This window comes from Bradysia coprophila, chromosome X (assembly GCF_014529535.1).
Source record: "Bradysia coprophila strain Holo2 chromosome X, BU_Bcop_v1, whole genome shotgun sequence".
In the NCBI taxonomy this organism is placed as follows: Eukaryota; Metazoa; Arthropoda; class Insecta; order Diptera; family Sciaridae; genus Bradysia; species Bradysia coprophila.
Genome location: NC_050737.1, coordinates 4,311,889 through 4,335,834, shown reverse-complemented (window position 1 = coordinate 4,335,834; position 23,946 = coordinate 4,311,889). Strand labels below are relative to the sequence as shown.

The following is a 23,946-nucleotide window of genomic DNA, read 5'->3' as shown; positions in this document are numbered from 1 at the left end:
GATAGCGTACATTATTTCACATTACCAACATGTACCACTTTTACATAGCCTAAAATTATCTACCACAGTAAAACGAGTTAAACTCGAAAACATCTATTGTGATGCATTCTTGCAAGGTTCTGAAAGAACAAGTTAGGACATCTCTGAAATGATCGCCAAAACAGGGCACCAATTTTTCATGTGGCGCCTCCACTAACTAAGCTGATAATTTTCTGTGTACTAAAAATTTTCATGGAAAATATCCACTGAATCGTGCAAATTTGGGTGTCAGCTGGCATCGTAGATGACCTAACTTATTCTTCCAGAATCTTGCTATACGAATAACGATTGGCCCAAAATTTGGCTAATAGCACAATGTACCAATTGTAAATACGAATACAAGTATCGTAATCTCGCATCGTAAGTTGCTCGATTGAAAAAAAATCAAATATTCCGCCAAAAAATTGATTGTCTAAAAAAAGCTAGCGAACGTAGTACCACAATAGGTATCTGTGTGTTTCATGTAGTTGGCGACATCATATTGTATATTACACCGGGCGTGTATATTAGGGTGTGTCGATTTCAATTTTTGTTTTTAGTGATTCCGGATTCCGCCCTACCGCGATGCACCCTCGCACTAGCAATAATAATCAGCGAAAAGTTTTTTTTTATAAGTCAATATAAGCTTGCACCGTCACTTTTTCAAAAATTTTCGAGCTACATGAGATAGCTGGATTATGGGTCGAAACCAAAAAAAAACTACAGATGCTTTTGCAGAGTTTTCACTCTGTACGGCATCTAGAGGGTCTACTAGAACATACAAAAATTAAAAAAAGTTAAAAAAATGTTTTACCGTCATTTTGGTATAGCACCAAGTTTCACCGAGGTGGAATTTTCAGGAATTTTGTAAGTGGAAAAGTCATCTCTTCTGGGTGAATTTTTTTCAAGCTATTGTTGTGATAGCTCATTTTGTAGGTATTTCAATAGCGCGTCCAGCAAACGTACAGTTTCGATAGATAAATTTAAATATTTTTTGGTTTCACTGTTGGAAGGCCCAAAAATGGGGCATTTCTTTGGGTATTTTCGAAAACATAACAAATTGGCTTCTCTTAAAAAACGAAATCTTAATATTTTCAGCTTTTTAATGTGTTATTCATGAATAATATTTGAATTTCTGTCAAAATGTTTCATTTACTTGCTGTATTTAAAATGTTAATTGTCTCCATACTCGAAGAAATGCCCAATTTTTGGGCCTTCCAACAGCGAAACCAAAAAATATTTAAATTTATCTATCTAAACTGTATGTTTGCTGGATGCGCTATTGAAATACCTACAAAATGAGCTATCACAACAATAGCTTGAAAAAAATTCACCCAGAAGAGATGACTTTTCCACTTACAAAATTCTTGACAATTCCACCTCGGTGAAACTTGATGCTATACCAAAATGACGGTAAAACATTTTTTTAACTTTTTTTAATTTTTGTATGTTCTAGTAGACCCTCTAGATGCCGTACAGAGTGAAAACTTTGCAAAAGCATCTGTAGTTTTTTTTTGGTTTCGACCCATAATCCAGCTATCTCATGTAGCTCGAAAATTTTTGAAAAAGTGACGGTGCAAGCTTATATTGACTTATAAAAAAAAACTTTTCGCTGATTATTATTGCTAGTGCGAGGGTGCATCGCGGTAGGGCGGAATCCGGAATCACTAAAAACAAAAATTGAAATCGACACACCCTAGTGTATATATACTGATTCAGTGCTATGATTAATAATCATTGATTATATTAATTGCATCTGGTGCAGATGAAAATTAAATGAACCTTTCTCACATTTCTTAATAAACTAGAACTGGGTGATCGAAAGAAATATTCAATTTTTTTTTAATCGTCGCAACACTTTCATTCAGTGACCCAACAAATGGCTATAGTTATGCTTATGATAAACTGCAGTTTTTGTATGAAATTTATACCGACCGTGCTGATTATCTACAAATATATTGTTTAAGTCATCTAAATACTTTAAACGTCTAGTTTCACTACAGCATAAATTAGTTAGAATCTCTCTATGCATTTAGTTGAAGAATGTTCAGTAAATTATTAGTACTGTCGATAAATTCTCCATATAAAATTACAGTTTATTATAAGCATAACACAGTAATCGATAGTCGATAAAGACGTGTTATAATTACGCCCACTATCTGTTATTGTGAGAATGAAATACATAACCTATATCTCGAGTACGTGTTTGCATGTAGGAAACGAATGAAAATCATTAATTGCATTCAAATGATTCAATGGCGTGTTAGATTTCTATTCGTTTTGAATTTACCGTCAAAGTTTCAGTGCTGAAGTTGGCGGATGTGCAAAAAAATCTTCGATGCGATTACAGTGACGTCGTGGTGAAACACGGAGATCTGTATTCTTAACGAAACGTCAATGGTTTAATGACATTTAGCCGTAGTTCTCGTTTTTCAAATATGAAATTGTACGCTTTTTTAATGTAAATGTTCGTTTAAAACAATAATTCCTATTTGGTTTCTGTTCGTAATCTATAAAATCTATTTACAAATAGCACAAAGAATCTCTAAAGGAATGAAATGAATGCTACTTGTGCGATTGTGTCTGTGGTTACGATCATAGGTTCGGTGATTTATTCAGCGAAATAAATTGAGAACAAATTGAATATTTGTATTCGTCGCAAAAAAAGGAATTTATCGCCATTTTATTGGTGATTTAGAGGTAAATTTTGATATTCATTCGGATCCTTGAGCATGGAAATGGAATTCAATCATTTCGCGGGTATAATTACATTTTCGGTGTTGACAAATGTTTTCTCACTTGATTTGTCGTGGAATTTACTATCAGATAAAGTTTGTGTCCAAAGCAATTTTTTGTCAGAGTCAACCGTACACAGATTTTAATTCGGAAGTTTTTTTTTTTAAATTAAAATGTTAGTTGTCCGTCTCCGATTTACTCTGTGGCGATGTGGGGCGATGTTTTGGTCTCAATGCATTTTAATTTCGGTTTTCGTGTTCTGCGATTTCTTCTATAGAATTCTTATAGCTGCTGAAAGTTCATATTTTTTGTTTACAAATTCATAATACAAAAATGACATTTTGCATGTGAGGCCATGTTTACATTTTTACGCTCAGTTTGTTTGTAGAAAATTCGAAGTGGAGCGTGTATTATATGCACAATACGAAAGAAAAAAGAAAATTTTAGTAAGAGATCTAGACAGTGAGCATTCAGCTAATACTCATTACAGATGAGTCCTGCGAAGGCTTCCACATCCACCGAGACTATGGTCACTTCCACCGAATTAGTGAAACCAGCCTCCCAAACCGAAAGCAATAAAAAAGATGAGCCTGCCAAGAAGTCAGTTGACTTTAGTCCGATAAATGACGACCAGCCTAACAAAGGGAAATTGTGCGATGACAAGTTAAAACTTGAGGTAAGAATCAACGCAAAATACGCCTGGACGGTTCAAAAAGTAAACAAGAATTCTTTGCAAACATTGTAGCTGGCACCAGTTCAAGAAGAAGTACTCCTCGGGTCCGTGACAACTCTCAGCAGTCCGGCTCTACGCAGCAGTGCTCGTGTCATACAGAAAATGAAAATGGACTCAATTCGGCCCGTTTCACCGTCTCAAAATGATAAGAAAGGTAAGTTTTACGACATCTCGTTTAACATTGCACCGACATGTTCAACTGATTTGTTTGAGTCAGATTCTAGCAAAGACGAACGACCCACACAAAAGACACCAGTGCAAACGCGCCCATTGCGTGTGATATGGACGAATATCGAACGAAATTTATTTTTCGAAGCACTGAACGAGTATGGAAAAGACTTTGACGCCATTTCCCACTATGTTAATGCTAAGCAACGTCGGAAAAGCACTACAGATCCAACCTACAAGACGAAGGATCATGTTCGATTTATCTATTATCAGACCTTTCACAAAGTCATCAAGTATCTCCGCTTCTCTGATGGTAGGTTGTCGTGAAAATTGAATGCGTTGATAAGGGAACGGTGATTTATGGGATTCCATATTTCTGGGTGGAATTTCGTCCTAATCAAATATTTATAGACTTTCAAAAAACGAATGAATTTGTAGCTATGCCACCTATACCAACATCTATGCTTTAGTGCTATTACTAAGGACAATGTCTAAGTGAAATCGAATCGATGAAGTGTACAGACAAAGTCATGAGAATTGTTTGACGATCACATCTGCCAACAATTCTCATTTTGTCACTCTGACCTACAATGTCATTGCCAAAAATGTATGAGTGTCTTGCGGTGAGTGACCGAAGTTCTGTTGAGTTGTTTTTTTTAGTTCACTTCTAATGGCACTCAAAGATACGCTAAAATAGAAGAAATTCGATTATGTCTAACGCAAATATTGGGATGCACCCAAAAGTTTTCAGATTGTAGTTGTTGGAGGAATAGTTTACCTCGGAAGTTAGTTCTCATCGGGATAATTGAAATATGGGCAGATTCGTTTGAACGGTTTATTTGAAGTGAAAATTAATTTGTACAAAGATCGTTTGGACTACTTGAATCGGCTACTATGAATTTCAATTACCTAAACAAAACATCACTCGTTGGAATCATAGCAACAATAGTTATACCCATTATCATTAAGAGACTCCTCGAAATCTAAGGCTATGAAGTGCAACGATCTTCAAGATTCAATACTTTGATACTTTGATACCTTTTTAGTAAGCAGAAAGCTTCTTAGAAACTTTATTCTTGTGACCAGCTTCCCGTCAGATTACCAAGACTTCCCACCTTTTCTCAAGACCATCAATTTTTAGACTGTTCTTACGACAAGGTTCTTCGAAATTTACTGGCATGGTGTTATAGGCAATGTATTTGAATAATTGAAGTAAGTGGATCTCATAAATTGCGGAACTCTACTTTCGGGTGTACTCGGCAGCAGTGCAATATTCTCCTCAGTTTAGCACTGTATGCACTCAAATTACCCCGAAAGTAGGATTGCTTGTTTCTACGATTTACACTACATTCAGCTGTTTATAAACATTGTTGATGGCAGACTGCGGTCACGGGATGAACAGAGGGTGTCAGACAAATAAATGAAATCGAAACGAAAAATGAATAAATTTTGTGTCTTCTTCGTTGCAGACATTAAGAAGCACGCACAGGAACTGTATGCATTGATCAACTATGGTGAAATGCGCAAGAAATTGGTGTTTGTTAATGCAAAGGCTTGTATGAAACTAAAGGAACTGGTGTACCACGGTTCGGTCAGCATTCGCGTGAAGGGAAAAAATATTCGCATCAAGACACCGTCGTGCAAAGCACTTCGTCAATTGAATCAAATGGAAGGTGAACGGAATTCAAATGAAAAATGAAAATGATTTTAACGAGTTTTTCTGCATCCGTATAGAATGGCAGGAGGAGATCAAACTTCCATCGAAAGTCGACGTTTACCTGAAACCAGCCAACGTTGATTCATGGGGGCGTGTTCAAACGTTAGCGCAAAATCCCCGAGTTAAGACAATATTGCCATTACAAAAACGTGTGCTAAGTCTGCTGAAAACGTTCGAGGTGCGGTGGAGAAGCAGAGATATCCGTTTGGTATGTTCTTGTGCAATTCTGTCGCTAACATCAATTTACTCATTTTGTTCCATTTCACAATTTTCAGTGCGAACAAACGATGAGCCTTGCTGCAAATCAGACGCCAACAAACAGCAAAAATTCTTCAAATGAGATCAAACATCACATCGATCCCGATACATTTCAAACATTCAAAAATTCCGAATCAATTTTCTGTCTAGCACCGCCAGTTGACACAACCATTCATCGACCAATGGTTAATTTGGCAGAGTTCATGAGCAGTAACAGCATTTGCCTGAATTCATACGAAGATCGTATCGGTGTTACGGTGAAAGGAGAATCTCTCTGTACGGAACGGTTGAACGTGCTCAAGGAAATTATCAAAACGTCGAAACGCCAACGTCACGATAGCGGCGCTGAGAAGAAAACGGTTGAAGGAAAGAAGATCAAAACTGAGTCGGACTCGAAAATCTCAGATTCATGTAGCGCAGAGAAAAAAGACGATGCTGATGGTCAGTGCTCGAGTCAACAGGATGTCAGTGGTGGAATAACTCCAACCGCCTCCACTTCGCATGCATTCGACATCGATGGAATTAAGCACATGGAGTCGGTATTTGACGACACCGACAAAAAGGAGGCGTTCTCGATGGACATATCATTCACCATAACAAACGAAACCATGGACAATAAAGATGAAATCAAATTGATTGACATCAAAGAATTCATAACAGGCTCGGCCGATGGCGACAACGTCGACGACACAAAAATTGTGATAACTGAAGCACCGCGAACAAGTGAACCGAAGTCTAGCAAAAAGAAATGCACGAAAAAGAAAAACGACACACGCAAAGACCACTTTCGGCCACTGCTCAACGACGATGTAATCCGAGAAATAAAGCGCGGCTGGACCATATCGAATGTGGGTGATCTGACTGTTGGCGATTTATACATTATGTTCGGCAAGGACTTTAAAGTGAGCCTGGAATACAAGTGGATCGAACCAATTAAGACTGACTCGACTATGGGTAATGAATCAATAGCTTCCACAGACATTGTTCTGGAACCAATGAATGTGCAGAAAAAGAATGATTTGGGAAATAAACTGAAACAATTGCTGGCGTTGGCTAATATGACTGATAAAGTTAAGAAGAAAAGCAACTGCTCATGCGGCCATTTCTGTGATAATAGACTTAATAAGTCTCGGGTAAGTTTCGATGCTTTTTACTTTTTATGTTTCAATCAAGTCAAAAAATTCTCAAAATTCACCAAAACAAAAAAAAATCCAAAAAATATGGAAAATTTTTCTCAATTTTCTCAATTTTCTTCGACTTCTCAATTTTATCGATTTTATTCCCTTGACTGTAAGTCATGGGTCTTACAAAAGAAACACCGCACTTAACACATTCACTGATTAAACCGTTACAGACGGCTGTCATCTGCTATCGACAACGACAGCAATAATGAACGACAAGCTTCAATTAATGAAGTAATAGATCAGATAGTAAAACTGTTAATATGCTTGCCGTCTGTGACAGGTTAAAAAAACGTTAAATGTTGTGCTCTTTGTTAACACGTTAACTTGAGTAAATCTCAACGGATTTTCAAAAACTTTTTTTTATTCGATGAAGTATTGAAATACTCAGGTCAAGTTCAAAAATGGGTGGTATCGGTTCAACTATCTGGGAGTAGTTCTCAAAAGAAACCAATGTTCTAGCTGCTGCTGCTAAACAAAATTTGTATCTATTTCAATAGTAAAAGCGAATAAATAGTACAAAAATTAATGAGTGAAGCGAGTGCCGCAATTCACGATTTTTTAAGTTTTATAAATTATGAGAGATTTAGACCATTCTTGTAGTTCTTCTTCTAATTATGCTTTTGTGACCATCAAAATAAAAATACTATTGAGAAGTTCAGACAGTCAAGGAATCTGATTCACCCAACAGCTGGTAAGATAAGAAAAAATCAAGAGAATCGATAAAAATATCTCAAATCGAGAAAATTTTGAAAAATCGAGAAAATCTTGGAAAATCGAGAAAATTATGGAAAATTGAGGAGATTTTGGAAAATCGATAAATAGTTTTCGTTATTTCGAAAAGATACACGAAAAATGAAAAAATAAATGAAAATTCGAGATAATCAAGAAAACTTTTCTCAGTGGCGGGAATAGTACCAGTCTTTGATGAGATTGATGGGGAAAGGAATGTATTCAGAATTCCCACGCTTTGAAAATCTTCCTATTTCAGGAATTTTAGGAACTTTTTTAGCTTTTATTTGAGGAGAATTTTGGAAGCTTCCGCTCGTTACGATTTTCTTTTTTACATTTTTTCTAGTTGAGTTTCAGTTCAATTTTATTGACTTTAGGGATCATTTTAAGAGTTCTAGGAGATTTTAGGAGGTGTGGGAGATCTGTGTAGTGTTATTCCATGGGAGCTATAATCAAGCCAAGCCAAAAATGGTACAAAGTAAAATTGAAGCAATCGATCTTCACAAGGATCAAGGCGCATGTTTTCAAAAAACTCGTTGTTATAACGTCCCAACTTACCCATTTTCCAGACAATTTTTCTCGATATTCTTCCTCATTCAACGTTAAGATAAAATAATTTAACAAAATGGAAAGGGCACAACCAACACAATTAGTCATTCATTGCAATTCACGAGATCATCGTTTTCATTTCCTTTATTTTTGATATTTTTTAGAATTCAACTGAAGTGTTTCCACGAAGTTTCGTATCCAACAAAATCTATCCATCATCACATAACGATAACGGACTCTTTCGACAACCAGTTTTACCATTGCGTGGAGGATTGTCTCACATTGAGGCATACAAACTCAGTTTAAACGTAAGTACATCGACATTATCGCCAAACAAGTACAAGCCCTGATTACTAACATTTCTACTTGTCAACAGTCTCGGAATAAGCAATCACGCTGGCTCAAATCTCGTAACAATCGGCCGTCAAAGCAAGTGATTGTACAGCGCATTCTTCCACTGCAACCGGGAATGGCACAAAGTGTTGTTACAGCTGGTATGGACTTTATGACGAATGGAATCATTCGACCAAATGGTCTGACATCAACCATTTCGCGAGAAGCGAATCATTTGAAAAAATCATTTTCGAACAATAACGTTGATTCGCATAAAAGCAATAAAAGTACGGACGATGTCGATGCACCTACAACGTCGTCTGCAACGGTAACCACGTCCGACAAGTCCATCGAAACTGCCAGTTCATCGAATTCGGTTATCGAAATAATCGACGAATCCCGATCACCGGAACAACCGCAAAAACCAGCCGAAGTTGACGACGATCCGTGCATTCAATCGATTATGGATCTGTCATTGCCGTCTCCTATGTCCAACGGAAATATGGATGAATGTAAACAGGGTTCTTATTTTGTAGCTGCAGTCGATAAATCGCTTGTTTTGACAGATTTCTCGTACAACCAACCGCCAATGAGTCCTATGACAATATTGCGTCAATCGCCAACCGATCCGAAATGGTTCGAAGATAATGTCAATGATTTTTCATTGAGTAGCTTTTTGGGGCAATTGGACTCTTCATGCGATGCAGATAAGCGCAGAAAATCGCCCAATCGAGACGTAAGTAAAATTCCAGCATAAATCTAGAATGCAGTTGCTTAAGGCTCTTACAATAAATTTAGTTGACTTCTTTCGGATTACTGCTGTAGTTATTAACGTTGTCGAACTCGAAAAGCAAGATTGAATGCGTCGACTCGAAACACATTTCTCTTTTACATCGTTCTTTCCGCTTCTTGTTAGACCAAAATCCCTAGCTTTCTGTTTGTTTCGAACCAACCTTTCTTTCCTCTATAAACTTATGGTAAGTTAGCCAAAAATAAATGTACGTGCATCCACCCCAATCTTCTAACCAATTTATTCATTCAACTTGGATCAAAAGGTCAAAATCGCCCTAATCCCACGATATGATTCAGTGTGGATCGGGTCTGATCGTTGAATTCCGATAAATATAACCACTTCAATCAACTGGTCGTACAAATAGACGTGAATGCTGTTAATCCAGCTCAATCTATGTCGAAGCATGATGATGGTGCAACAACTTTGTGTTAATGAATGAAAAATCTTTCCCATTGCTCAAATACAGTTTTGTCAATCCTAAACCCGTTGCGTTTGATAGAAGCAAAACATGTCGGTGAGGGAAATGTGTGATTCTGCGGAAATTAAATTTTGTGTCGCCGTTTTGTGTGTGCTAGATAATTCAACATTAACTCTGTAAAGCTCAGAACAATATTGCAGAGATTATCTCGAGCCTTTTACCAAGACCATCAATTTAACTTCCAGGCTGATAGCAGCAATTTGTCGGCTATAACCGAAGGTAGTGTGGATTATATGATGAAGTTTGAACAACTGGCAAAAGAGATGATACACCAGGAACAGACGCTTGAGAAGTGAGTTGATTGAATTGGGAAATTCATGGTGGGGAAACAAATAACAACAAACGCAAACAAAACAGAAAAGCCAGTGTCGGTTTCATATTGTAAAAATACCTAACTTTATATATCAAATTGATGTACGCATTCAAAATAAAAGCAGAAATATTTTTTAAAGAAAAACCTTTTTTGTTCCTTGAAACTCGTGAAACATCTGTGGAGATTCGATTAAAATTCAACGTATTTTTTCAATGGCAAGTTATCAATGAAATAGTTTTTTTTTCATCAAAAACAATGTAAGACGGACATCCGTTAACATCCGTCGAAGTAAATTAGATGATATGAAGGTTAGGCTTTTAGGTTTAAACTTATTCTCTTCATCAACTTATTGATACCTTGAATAGCCGGAAGGAATAGATTCCAGGTACAACTTACTTTCTTCAAGATTATTAATCACCTTTACCAGTGTGATCGATTACGCATAAGTTAGGCATTATAAAGTCTATTAATTTCCTTCGGTACATTCCTGTGCATTTAACTTCCTCGCCCATGCTACAGGATGAAAATACACGCTGCCATACTAACATTTCATTGATCAGTAAAGCTAAAATAAATCAAAGTTAATTGAACTGATCCTTGTCCTATCTAGTTGAGTGAACTATATCTTTTTGAGTTAGCTAATTTTAAGCGTAGGTGGATCAGTTGTGGTATGTGGTGTGGTGACCAATTAAAAAAATCAGTTTTAACATTTTCCATTCTGTCGCGTACAAGTAGTTAACAAATATCCAAAAAAGGAAGATCTAGTTCTTCATTTGTTAAGCAAATATCGGTAACTCACACATTAAGCATATCATGTCGGTTTCGATTGGAAAAATTGGTGAGATTCTAGACGATAATTTCAAATTGTGAAGACGTAAGGATTCCTTACTAAGGAAGGAAGACCTGACGACCGTTTATAGTATGTTATGTCACTGTTTGTAAATATTTGTTTAGGCAAGTGCGAGGTTTGCGAAATGAGCCGAAGGCGAGTGGAGTAATCACACGTGCCTCATTTAGAAGCAGTGACGTAACACATTTTACATGTTTGTACATTTTCCCTGTCACAGCAGTGCACTTTACCGTGCATAAGCATGTAATGAACTTTTATCATCCTCTATTATGTGGTAAAATTAACTAAGTAAAAGATTTCGCATCTTAAGACTTAAGATAGATTTTGATTAAACAGCAGAAGTAACGACTACGTTAGCCACAAACAAAAGTTTAGAATTGGAGTTACGATTAAAACAACTTATAGTAGAGCTTGATAAAATATGTTATTCAAAAAAATTAATTTCCTCTCTCAATTTCAAACTATCAACCGAATGTACATTGAAGGCAAACTAGCAAACTATTTGCACAATGCTCCAATTCATTACGCGCTTATCACTTTCTTCAATCAATTCTTCTGAAAACTTTGCGACATTTAAATAATTTAGCTCGAAAATACCATTATATATATGCCAGAGTTTCTATACATATTTTGTGTCTAGATTGAAAGCGATAGTAACTAAGTCAAACCCACCTACATTGTACTTATCACAACATTGGTATAGACGATATCTTCTTACAATCAAAATGATAAGAAAATACGATTTCGACAGAAAACACTTCATGCCCTTGCCGAGTACAACAAGTCGATACAAATGCAAATTATTGAAATAGTAATGTCGTTCGCGAACGAAAAGTGTGAATAAATTTTGGAGTTTTAATTTTACGATCAATGCCTTCAAAAAATAGGTTTCCAGTGCCTATTTTCGGCAATTTATTTTGAGAATTTTTAGGAGCTTCAGGAATTTAAGAGTCTTAAATTGTAGGATTTTTTTATTAAAGAATTTTAGGAATTTTTACAGAATTATAATTCTCAAAATAGGCCATGTTTCAGGGTGATTCCTTTAATCCTTCAAGGTACAAAATTAAGGTAGAGGGAGGTTTCTCTAGTGCGTGTTCAGTACAGTGAGCGAGCATGCAACTTATTAACATTTTATCGACAACGACAGCAAGAATGAACGACAAGCTCTGACAAATTAGGCCTTATATAGCAAAAATCAAGTTCAAAACAAATGACGTACAAGATTTCTGAAATCAATCTCCAAAAATTTTTGATCGAATTAATAGATTGAATAGTAAAACTGTTAATATGCTTGCCGTCTGTGACAGGTTAAAAAAACACACATTTTGAGTAAGTTCATCAATTCATTGTTTTACAGGCATACACTTAACGAACTTCGATCCTTGGACAGTTCAACAGTGATAGCTTTGGTAGCGATTTATTTCAGTTAGAAAATTTTCGTTGTATTAGGAAGATTTTCGCAATACTTGGGAGAAGTAGGTGCGACGGTTTTTCAGCAATTTCTCATTGTACGTATGCAGCGCCATGTCCTGCACCTAAACACAGTGATATATCTTATTTTGAAGAAATTATTTCCATTTTTACTCAATGCCAGTAATTAACTGCCGACATTTGCAACTACAATTTATTTGATTGTGTTCCAGTCTTCACTAAAACTACATGAACTTTCCAATCAATTTTGTTTCTAGGTTGTGGGTTAATTATACGTTTTTATATCTTTAATCTACGAAAGATCTTCCGGGCAGAACAGTTTTCTATCGGGAAGATATACTCGAGCGATGTATGGGATGACCGTTGGAATTCTTACTTTTAAATTTTAAAACACTCGGCCATTAATTTCACGAAATTAGTATCAATTCGATGAAAATATTGGTAAATTGAATTATTTTTAACGCTCAAACAGAAAACGAATAACGTTCGTTAATAACCCTCCGTTTTAGAAAGTAGTTTTGGTGAGTCTTCTTTTCTAAGTCTCCCGGTAATACATTTTAGAGTTTAGTAAAAATAAATATCTTTGGATGGACTTCAGTGAGCTAGTTGCTTCAGAGAAATTCGTATGAACGGGTCCAAACGTTAATCTAGTATAATATCGACTTCAGATGAAAAGCGCGTACGGTCGATTGTTAGTACCTCCTAATTCCTGCATAACTTTAACCGCAAAACACATCGGATGACGACAATTTCCTTTTGAATGAATTAAAATATCGTTAATTCCAAAACGACTGTTCACCAGAGAACGATATATTATTACGATCACTTAACGCAAGCGAAACTTAAAACCACCTCCTACATTCATAATGTTTATTTTACACAAACCGGTGATGGATTCAGTTCTCTTTTTTCACACCAAAAAAAAACCGAATATTATTCATCAATTAGTTGAGCAAAATATAATAAGTTTCTGTACATCAAAGTGAATTCGTACAACTCTTTTGCGATTTCTTGTGCGATTTGTTGGTACATTGTGTTAAAGTGTGTTTATATATTTTGTTGCACACATCAACATTAATTGATAGTAATTGATGTTGTCTCACATCCATATAATGTGGAATTAAAATGACGAACAAGTGCATTAAAATACAGTTCATATTTTCAAATTTATTTTTTCGACCATGTTGCTAACACCGGATAGAACATTATTATAAAATATTGTATCAAACGTTTTTTTTTTCTCTCCTCTTCTCGTCGTCGTCAACGTTTTTGTTGTTATATATACGGTCTCGTATAAACTTTGCAAATTTATGAATTAGTGAAAACGAAAAATAAAGAAGCTCGAAGTGATAAGTCGTGCGATTTTACATTCCAAATAAGATAAAACGACAATTTGTCGTCACTACAACCAAGACCAAAAATAAGAAAGATTGTACTGCCAGAAAAATCAACCACCAAAAAATGGTTCGAGATCGATTGGCTGAACTACAAAAAGTAAAGAAAAAAAAAATTTCGTTCACAATTTCTATTTTGTATCTAACACCTCTTCAATTGCACTCAATTAAGGCTTAAGTAATTTGTGGTATTCGTTTTTATTGTTTCAAATAGAATTGCGATGCTGTTTCATATTTGCCACTTAATCAACAGCGACAAAATACTGGTCCAACACAGCCGGAACCTTCATCAGCTGATCAGCAAATAGCACAGGTGTTGGATGTGGTAAGTAATATATTGGAAATTCGTTTTCATAAGAATACCTAGGTCTCGGTACCTATAGTTTATGACGCACAGGTACGCATTTATGTGTGATGTACATGTGTATTCGGAGCAGGTGCGATAACACACTGAGTTAATTTGGTTGTTGTTTCTTTTTCGACAGTATTCGGATATACGAGATGGAATTAATGAAATTAAGTCAAATGTACACTCCATGCGAAACCTATTACTTGAACTGTCTACATCGATTAATAACAACAATTGTAAGTACTGGAATGCATTCGAAAATGAGCTGGTATAACTGGGGCCGATGCGGTTAGATACCAAAAAAAAACTCTGAGAAGCGATTTAGTTTATTTTAGATATATGTCCTTTCTACCCTGCCACCGGAGGGTCAAAAAAAAGATTCAATTGAATTAGTTGTTTCCGAAAACTCTTGACTATCAACCTGGGATTTCTAGTCGCTGTAGAAAAATTCCTTTATATTCCGTAGATTCTATTGATTGTTGTTCGCAGGATAAGTTCTATATTTCAATGTACACTTATAATTATAAGTCGACGTAGAAGATGGACAAAATGAATGAAGTGTCGACTTATAACTCATAGAGTAAAACAGTTAGTTACGACTCCCTTTTATTTTGGGGCCAGGTTAAAGCGCCTTCCTTTACATGTAAACAGCGCGATAGTAAGCTGCTTAAACCTGGCCTTAATGCGAGGACAGAGTTTTTGAAAAATGACTGAAAAATAATTGAAAAATTACGGCCCGAAGTTGTGAACGTGCCAAATATAGTTTCTGTTTCATGTAATTAATTGATAATTTATTAGTTGAAGTTGAATATTCCGAATCCCAGGTCAAAAAATCCCATAAAACAGAAACTTTCATTCGCATATTTAAAACTTTGCGTCTTTTATTAATCATGATTTTTCACGAACTGTACACTCATCTTTAGTTAGCATTTTGGCTTTATCTTTTGCAACACTTACAGTCGACGGCAGTGAAATTGTAACTTGAATTTTCGTCACCTGTTTTTTCAGCTGATACAAAGAAAAGTGCGGTATCACGACAGAGTAAACATTATTTTACTCTACCGTGGCGGTATTATACAGGTGAAATAGTTACACGCGGGTAGTAGTAGTAAAGTATAGTTTCCACTTAAAAAGAGCACTCCGTTTAGCCTCCGTCTACATGACAGTTGTAAAATAGAACAAAAGAACTGTCACGCAAATGAAGTGGAAATTGAATTTATTTCAATTTTTTACTCCGTTTAGGTGACAGTTCCTTTGTTCTATTTTACAACTGTCATGTAAACGGAGGCTAAACGGAGTGGTCTTTTTAAGTGGAAACTATACTTAAGACCATATCAAGACGTATGAACAGTTTTGTTTGTATGAGTGGAAAACAACTGAAGCAAATTAATGTCTTTTAAAAGACTGACATTTCGCAATGTTTCTAATATCGAATATTGGCTTTTCGTATAGGCACATCTGTAAATGAAATACTTTCAAAATCTTCAATAAATTTAAATTGTTGAAAAAGAATTATTTTCTTCAAATACTTCCGCTCATAAGATCGTGAGCACTGGACCGATAAATCTATTAAAGGGTAGCCTCATCCCATTTATTCGTCCATAGGTAATAAATTGAACAAATGTGGAATATACTTCCGTAATTGATAGGATCAGAGTGCAGTTTGAAATCAACAAAACTCCCAAATAAATTCAAATACAAAGGCAATTTTCAGCCTAATTAATGATGTAACTTAATTCCTGCAACAATACAAACCTACTAATCGCGATACAGAAAGTAATTTTTATTACAATTTATCGGAGAAGTTTCAAAGTACTTCAACCCCCACAAAGATTGAACGGCTAATTAATGAACGTCATACGCTTGATGAATTTCATTTACTCAAAAACATAGCGTAATGTGTATTCGACAGCAATTCATGTTCGCTTGAACGAATTCATTATAGTTCATTGTACGTTGATAGTCAAACGTTATAAATGTAGATGAAGCTGTAGTCAATCATTTGCTTATTACGCGTATATTGTGCACTCGTTGATATATGAACGAAAATACTAAAATTTTGTTTGTTGATAATCAAGACGGTAGGGACTAGATTCTGAAAATTCTTTCATGACACAAAAGTTGTTTGAATTTACACTTACAATATCGTCACAGTCACCGCAAAGCATCAGAACGTAGATCTTAACTCCTTCCCGAATAACCCACTAAGATAACATCAGATTGTCCGGAAATACATTTTCTTCGTATTAGTAGAGTACGTCCCGTTACAGCCGCAGGAAACAAGAATGAAAGCTACTAATTTTATCTTGAAGTGACACTGCATTATGCCCTACATTGATAAAAAATAATCTGACTGTATTTACCCTCGAAATCAGCCCACCATTTATCGCATATCAGAATTTTTATAATTAAACTGCATTTTTATAAAACGACCATCAACGATGACATGACTTAAATTTGTTTATTAACAATTTCTCATTTACAGCATTGCCGGAGAAAATGGAAAAACTTCGTCAAACTAACATGACACTCTGCCAAAAGGTAAGTCAGGAAAAAGACGTCTACTCCTATTTATAACATTCTCCTCCGACATTTTTCGTATACCCTTTTTCCTTAACAGTAGCTAGTTCAAATTAGCTTTCTTAGGGCTTACAAGAATTTTCATTGTAAATGTAAGATTTCCTTAGTGAACCACAACTATTTATCTGTTATCGACAGCGGCGACATAAATAATAGATCAGCTCTGGGCTATAGGGTTTCTTTTAAAATAAAATGTATGTTAAAGTCAAATGAAGTAAAAGATTTGGTTTCAGTTTCCGACATTTCCGACATACTTCGATCTGAAGAAGTAACAGATTCGATAATAATATTGGTGATATGTTTGCCGTCTGTGATAAGCTAAATCCATTGTGTACTGTGCAGTCTTACCAAAGTATCCCGCTGTATCTACTACACCTATATCCAATTTTTTGCGTGGCATTGATCACTTTCAAGTCAAAATAAAACATTCTCTCCGACACTGTTGCAGTTATTTAACAAAATGCGTGACTTAGAGAAAGACTTACCGTTCAAAGATGACCATGAAATTCTTTCACGAATCAAACGAACAAATTTTTATTGCGTACGGGATGATTTTCTGGCAGCTTGGCGTGACCACGAACATTTCCTAGTTGTCTATGAGGAAAAGGTGAAGAAAACATTGACCCGGCAGGCGAAAATAAGTGAGATTTAAATTTTAATTTGATACACCGGTGTCATTGCACAACATTTGATTCAGATATTTTACCGACTTTCAGTTGATCAAAATTTCAGCGAAGAGGAAACGGAAAATCTAATAAACAACAAAACGACCTCGTTATTCGTTGGGAATGTAAGTGGTCCTCCTTTCGAATAGCAATAAACTCAAGTAAAGGTTGTTTCCATTTTCCCAATCAGATCATCGAAGAGACGGAAAATGCACGAAGTCATTTACGAGATTTGTTGGTACGGCATTCGGAACTGGCGAAAATTGAGAAATCGTTAACCGAAGTTCGGGACATGTTCTTACGAATATCTACGTTGGTTATGGAACAGGTTCAGTTATTTAGCGACGCCAGTGATTAGCAATGTAGTGTAAATAATGCCAAATCTTCGTATTTCAGAGCACACTGATTCAAGTGGTCGAGTATCATGCTCAGACAGCCTCGATTAATGTTGACAAAGGAACAGATGAACTGGAACAGGCAAAGAATTTGAAAATTAAAGCAACGAAGGTACGTCAAGCTGCTTGACTCAAGCAATTAATTACGAGTAAAATTGAGTTTTTGTGACAAAGTTCCGCGAAATCCGCACAATTAGATAAGGTCTGGAATTTGGACATGAATGTGACTTTCTCCAGACATTCTATTTTATAGCCAACACATTTAGAGCGAAGATCCACTATCGAAACCCGAAACTCGATAGTTAAAATTGAAGCACGTATTCCAAAGTCATACGATCTATGATCTGAGTGTTTGTCCATCAGTTTTGTATTTTCAACATACGGAAAAACTGTGAAAATCAGAAGCAATCAGTGAATGAATGAAAAGTATTTTTCTCTCAAAAAGCATATCATGACTGCGGTAGGTCGCACGTCGTGAATCAACAGCAGTGCTGGTCATGTGAAATAACTCAATCGACTTGTAAAGACCTAGGTAATACACTGAAATTAGTAGATACGTAGTCAACGTCATTTTAGTTTTTCGTTACACCTGTTTTACAATAGCGATCGTATTCAATGTTAAATTTTCAACCAGGTCAGACTGATTAGAGATTTACGTTTTAATACATTCTCTACTATAGCAACCATCAGAGACTGGCTACCAAAAGGTGCTCCTGTAAAATGTAGGAAAAAGCGCTCGAAGTGAAGAAAGCTCTATCAAAAGGCAATAATATAGCAAATTTAATCAAATTAACAAAACATGTAATTTTCCAAAGCACCCCATATGGCCAGTTGGGCCAAATCTAGAGACAACTAGTGGACAGACATTTGAAAAATTCGTTGACAATGGATTTTCAAAAAGAAAACCATTTGACGATTTTCTATGATTTTAGGGCCAGTAAGGCGTTTTACATTCCAATGTACACATTTTGCGATAGTAAACACTTTGTGAAGTGAACTTGACTTGTTCCGAACTGTAGTCTGTCTTCCGATTTTCTAATTTTGAGTAGGTACATCAATGACATTGAAGTTATGTGATTGAGGAAATTTGATTCATTTTCAAAACTCAATTGGAAATACTTGCATTTTGTTTATTCTATAAATTAAAAAAAAATTGTAACCAGTGACTGACCATCAAAATATTCTCTTTATATAAAGTAAAAACAAATTTTTTAGAAAAAATTCTGGATAATATTTTGGGTCGTCTTAGTGGTGGTGATATTAATATTCATCATGGTGCTGACGTAACAATTTACAACAAATCGAGGTAATCAAACCATCGTTTCCATACTTTTTTTTTAAATTAGAATTTTTCAATTTACATCTAATTGAAAGTAAGTACTTAGAAGAATAAGAAGAAGCGAAATGTAAAATATAAAAAAGCGAAAGACGAAATGTTTCATTTGTAAAAATTAGCCGTTGTGACATCGATTTGTAGAATAAATTTCTGTTTGTTTTCGTTCGAACACTCTATGTAATGATAATGCCGTTTTATTTCTTGCGCATTGTTGAAAGTGGTGATGTTGCATAAAATGGTTGCTTTCGCAGTGGATAGCGTGGAGCAATTTCTGTAAGAAGAGGAAAGGAAACCGTTAGTTCATTTACCGTCATTGCCGGCTGTCAGCGTATAAATTACCGAATTCTTCACGATTTTCATTTTTTTCGCTCTGATTTTCGTCCGATTTTATATTAACAAACTGCTCCCAAAAGTCGGCTGGGACTTTCAACAACATTTCCATTACCTGTAAAGAAGATGATAAATTTTTTTGAATGTGTCGGACGATGGATTATGATTTGTCGACTGTATAGTATCTCGGTTGCCGGTATATTTTAGCAGACATGGTGTGTAAGTACTTGCGTGGTGCTTTTCCAGGATTTCATCAATTCCATCGGAAAATACCAACGGTAGAAGAAAAGGAGGAAAGCAAGAGGTGTTGATAGACAAAAACCAGAGGACAGACAAGGTCTAAGTAACAACGAATACTAACAAATACTTCTAAAGACAAAAATTGGTGTGAGAAGAGAGCCATTCTCTTAGGTCGGTTTTGTGTGTTTTGTGTGGCTGTAGCTGTTCGTATTGTTAGAATTAGTCCGTTTTATTATTTCTCCATAGTCGTCGTGTGTTCACCTCATCGTATTTGTGGCTTTTGTGCCACAAATTCGTTAATTTCCTCAACGAGTTTTTCGTGTCAATTTTGGGAAGTTCTAGAAAATGTTTTGAATAAAATGGACACTGATGTGGGTCACTCTGGTCATTTAAACATAAAATTTAAGAGGCTGACAAAAAACATGACTGTAAAAACGTCTCTCCTAAAGCCGAGTCATGCATTGGAATGCTAAGTTACTTTTACAATTGAACACAAATGTGGCTGGAGAAGAAGAATCCCCTCCTCTATTTGTTGACATTCGCGCTCTTCTAGGATAATGCATTGGCACCTGTCCTTGATATGTCAAGGTCAAGAATTAATGCATTTGAAACATAAATTTTTAAACTTGTAATCATTACATCAGCATGTTAAGACTGGTGGAATCTGATGGCATTGAGCAATAAAAATGTTAAACATTTTTGTCATACTTACACCCGCTTGGATAATCGTTTCGGTGAAAATGGCATGCTGATCCGGATCACTGCTAGAATATCCGACTAGAGTTGGTCCGAATATTTTCGCAATGTTTGACGGCGGCATCTTAACTTGTTTACATTCGGCAACACTAAACAAAAGATTGGAGAAATTAGATACCATCCGTGCGATGTCGAACAACGTCAAAATGTCTACTTACCGCAAGAAATGCAATAGGATGAAAGCTAACGTATCCCGATTCGGTTGTGGCAACTTGTCAATGGCTGCATACATGTCACGAACTGCATCGTGGAACGATGTATTTTGGGTGGCGTTGCAGAAGTCCTTCCACAGAAGGGTCGGAATCAGTGGTTCGCGAAGACCACGCAGGAAATCTTTGATGCATCCGCATAATACATGGATGTCCGTTTCGGACAAATTCGGAAGACTTTTGCCCCGAATGAAACGCTCCTGAAAATTAAAAGTATTTATTACTCCCCAACCTTCCGGAATGGAATGCCGCACTTACTTTTAATGATTTGATTTCTCTCTCCGATCCAGAGACTCGATAGATTCCGACTTCATTTAGGCCACGCTTCTCAATCTGTAAGGTAAGGAAAAAGCGATCGTCAGTTTGTACATCATGTAGATATGAACGGATCATGCTCATTACCTCATTGATACAATGTACAATAATCGCCGGGACCATCGGTGGATCGCTCGGTGCGTAATCTCCGATAGTACCAGCTATTCCTTTTGCATTCGGTGTCCCAGCGCTGTGCGGTACACAAGCAACATTAAAATCAGTTTCACAATTTATGTGCAGTTGAACCCGACAATTGCGACATCTCAATCCGGACGTTCCGAATTTTATCCTGAAATTCAAGAGAATTTTGGTTTTAAAATTTTACTGTGCAATTTAACAACTCGCCAAGCGATCATACTTTTTCTGGCAATGGTTGCATGTGTCCGGTCGAATGAAAGTCTTGCTGGTGTAATTGTGACTTCTAGCCGTGCTTCTGTACGAAGCCTTTGTGACGGTTTTTGGAGTCACTTCTTCAACCAAAGCCGGAGCTGATGGCGAATAACAATTATTGTTTTCGTTGAGCGGAACCGCTTGAATGGACGACTCGGCATGAATGGGTCCATCATCCTGGGGAATTGTTACTTTGGTATGTGCAACAATCTTTTCATTTGGACCCAATTCTAATTGATCTGTTGGAAGACAACGATTCATTAGCGACTACAGAATGATTTCAATTAACAACCCACAACGTACATGTACTACTCTTACGTTTGCCATCGGTACTATGGCGTGAACGTTTGGCTCCAACGAAGGAACCGTTAACGTTCGATTTGCGATGTGCCTTGAACGGTTTGTCAATCTCCAAGAAATCATTTTCCGATCGAGTTATGGACAGATTGTGTAGGAACGATCCCGTCGAATTGATATCGTTGCCATACTTGTCGGCACTCAATTTTGATTTGCGCTTCTTTTGGCAAGTGTTCAAGAATGCCAATTGGTTTCGAGTTTCCTCCTTCAAATTCTCGTCATTCTGCAGGAATTCACGAATGGTGCACATCTTCTTCTCCTAAAGAAAGGTATTTGAACGGTTAGCAATTTATTGGCGGAAATTCCCACAAATTGATCGGTCAAACGTCAGTACTTACAATTGAATCTCGTTCTTCCTCCGCTTCTCGACGTGCTTTGCATTCCTGATCCAAAATTCGACGAGCATGGTACAATTTCGTTTCCAATTCGCTAATAGTTTTCATTGATGCATCCAATTCTTTCTGTAAGCGGCGCGATTCCTTATATGAATTCAACCATTGGAGACGGCAATGCTCTTGTTGACGTGCAAATTCCAAAAATTCTGTTTTTTCGCAAAAGAATATTTGTCAGCGTGGTCCATGAACGCATTGGCTTATCAATAGACTTACCCGTTTCGGCTGTCCCGTCCGTCAAAACGTAGGTACACCTACGTAAATCATCGTGAGCAGCTACGATCGAAAGGTTGATGTCAGTAGACATTTTCGCTAATTTCCTGTCCACTTCACTAAACAATAAATGAATGGTCATTAGCCAAAATAAATGGAAGTTTTTCAAATGAGAATGAAAAAACAACTCTGTTGTAGGTGTAACCGGAACCAACGGTTTTCAGATGGAAAACCAACTATTAAACTCAACAATTGGACACTACTTACGTTTACAGGAATGAAATGCCCGGCTTCCGAGAATTAATTCAATTGTTTCTATTAAATTCGACTATTTTTTGTTCTAAATTATCTCCTAACAAACAATCTAGCGTCCGAAAATGTCGTTATATTATAAATTTGACAGCAGCTGAGGTTTGTGTGGTGAATTTGAAAGGTTTTTGAATTTGCAAGATTTTTAATGTTGACAGATTCACCTCAATCAGTGTTGACAGTGTTGCTACTCTTTTTTTGAATTCTTTGCGCAGTGATGACGTAAATTTTAAATAGACTGTTATGATCAGAGCGAGAGATCCGAAGACTAGTTAATTTAACTTGCCTTGGGGTACTTGTCAAAATATTGCTTTCTCTTTCAACGTGTTACGTTGAGAGCGAGAGGACCGAAGACCAGTTTATTATAAGTTGCCTTGGGGTACTTGTCAAAATATTTCTATCTCTTTCATCATAACACTCTATAGATGCAGAATCTGGCTTTCATATAAACAAACTGACCTCTCATGAGATGCCAGTTTGTTTATATGAAATCGCTATCTCCTCCGCTCCATACAAAGCTTGACAATCGACCATACCTTGTGTTGACGTTCATTGATGCAAAGGCAATGAATATAATTCACAGGTATGGACTAATGTCACAGCGGAGAACATAGCGATTTTAAAACGAATTCTAACTCACTTATTTACATATTATTTGGACCAAAATAATGAGTGCGTTCAAGCTAAATCGAAGAATTTTGAAGAATCCAAGGTTCTGAAAGAACAGGTTAAGACAACTCTGAGTTGATCACGAAGACGGTAATACACAATTTGCGTCACTATCTCTAGTGAGTGCGTTTATAAAATTTGGTGTCACCCCTCTCCGTAGTTGTCTTAACCTGTTCTTTCAGAACCTTGGAAGAATCGGCCAGACCTGGACATTCATTAAGCAAGGTAACGGAAAACGAAACTACTTGTTTTTTTTTCTTCTGCTTCTGCAATATCGTTGGATAGATCAAAGCGAATTTGCTGTAAAATAAGATTACATAAAAATTAAAATCACAACGAATGTCCGCGTGTGTTTCAATACCACATAGATCGTTATATTTCATCCGTAGAGAAGTGGAACGAACCAAGGTTAGGGAAAGAACAGGTAAAGACACTTTCGAGTTAATCACGACTGCGGTGGCGTCAAAATTTTCCTGTGGATATGTTTGTGAATCTTCGTATGACGATTTCATTTTAACAAAAAAAAAAAATTGTTTTCAAGTTGAATTTTTTCACAATATGTAATGAGTAAAGCAATGAATGTACATCCCAGGTATGACCGATTCTCTAAAGTCGGTCGATTTATCTTGAACGATTTGGTTTTGTTTTGTCGAAACAATATGAAAATGAATGAGTTAGAATCCGTCTTTCAAATCGTTATGTCCTCCGCGGTCACCCGACTTCGTGAGTGTCTTAACCTGTTCTTTCAGAACTTTGA

General features: G+C 36.3%; 3 protein-coding genes across 5 annotated transcripts; 2 read left to right on the top strand and 1 right to left on the bottom strand.

Annotated features, from left to right (window-relative positions):
• The first annotated feature begins 2,414 nt into the window (after positions 1-2,414).
• Positions 2,415-10,143, top strand: LOC119084445 (protein cramped). Of its 3 annotated transcripts, XM_037194443.1 has the most exons (11): positions 2,415-2,707; positions 3,245-3,430; positions 3,500-3,641; positions 3,705-3,968; positions 5,125-5,328; positions 5,390-5,580; positions 5,648-6,763; positions 8,257-8,400; positions 8,469-8,937; positions 8,992-9,161; positions 9,882-10,143. In XM_037194443.1, exons 2-11 carry the CDS (start codon positions 3,245-3,247, stop codon positions 9,990-9,992), a joined length of 2,997 nt encoding a protein of 998 aa, XP_037050338.1. In that variant the 5' UTR covers positions 2,415-2,707; the 3' UTR covers positions 9,993-10,143. The 3 variants fall into 3 exon arrangements, with proteins under 3 accessions (XP_037050338.1, XP_037050324.1, XP_037050331.1); XM_037194429.1 differs by having other exon boundaries at positions 2,426-2,707; positions 8,469-9,161; XM_037194436.1 differs by having other exon boundaries at positions 2,426-2,718; positions 8,469-9,161.
• Positions 10,144-13,169: 3,026 nt separating this feature from the next.
• Positions 13,170-19,176, top strand: LOC119084399 (syntaxin-4). The gene is made up of 9 exons (XM_037194366.1): positions 13,170-13,784; positions 13,899-14,009; positions 14,170-14,269; positions 16,519-16,574; positions 17,062-17,254; positions 17,330-17,403; positions 17,469-17,606; positions 17,675-17,785; positions 18,889-19,176. Exons 1-9 carry the CDS (start codon positions 13,752-13,754, stop codon positions 18,958-18,960), a joined length of 888 nt encoding a protein of 295 aa, XP_037050261.1. The 5' UTR covers positions 13,170-13,751; the 3' UTR covers positions 18,961-19,176.
• LOC119084388 (rac GTPase-activating protein 1) lies at positions 18,790-22,637 on the bottom strand. Its single transcript, XM_037194356.1, has 11 exons — positions 22,479-22,637; positions 22,215-22,330; positions 21,945-22,147; positions 21,553-21,865; positions 21,218-21,488; positions 20,947-21,148; positions 20,803-20,877; positions 20,494-20,744; positions 20,292-20,424; positions 19,349-19,454; positions 18,790-19,280 (listed from the first exon to the last, which is right to left on the bottom strand). The coding sequence occupies exons 2-11, from the start codon at positions 22,303-22,305 to the stop codon at positions 19,204-19,206; spliced, it is 1,722 nt and encodes a 573-aa protein (XP_037050251.1). The 5' UTR covers positions 22,306-22,330; positions 22,479-22,637; the 3' UTR covers positions 18,790-19,203.
• Positions 22,638-23,946: the final 1,309 nt, after the last annotated feature.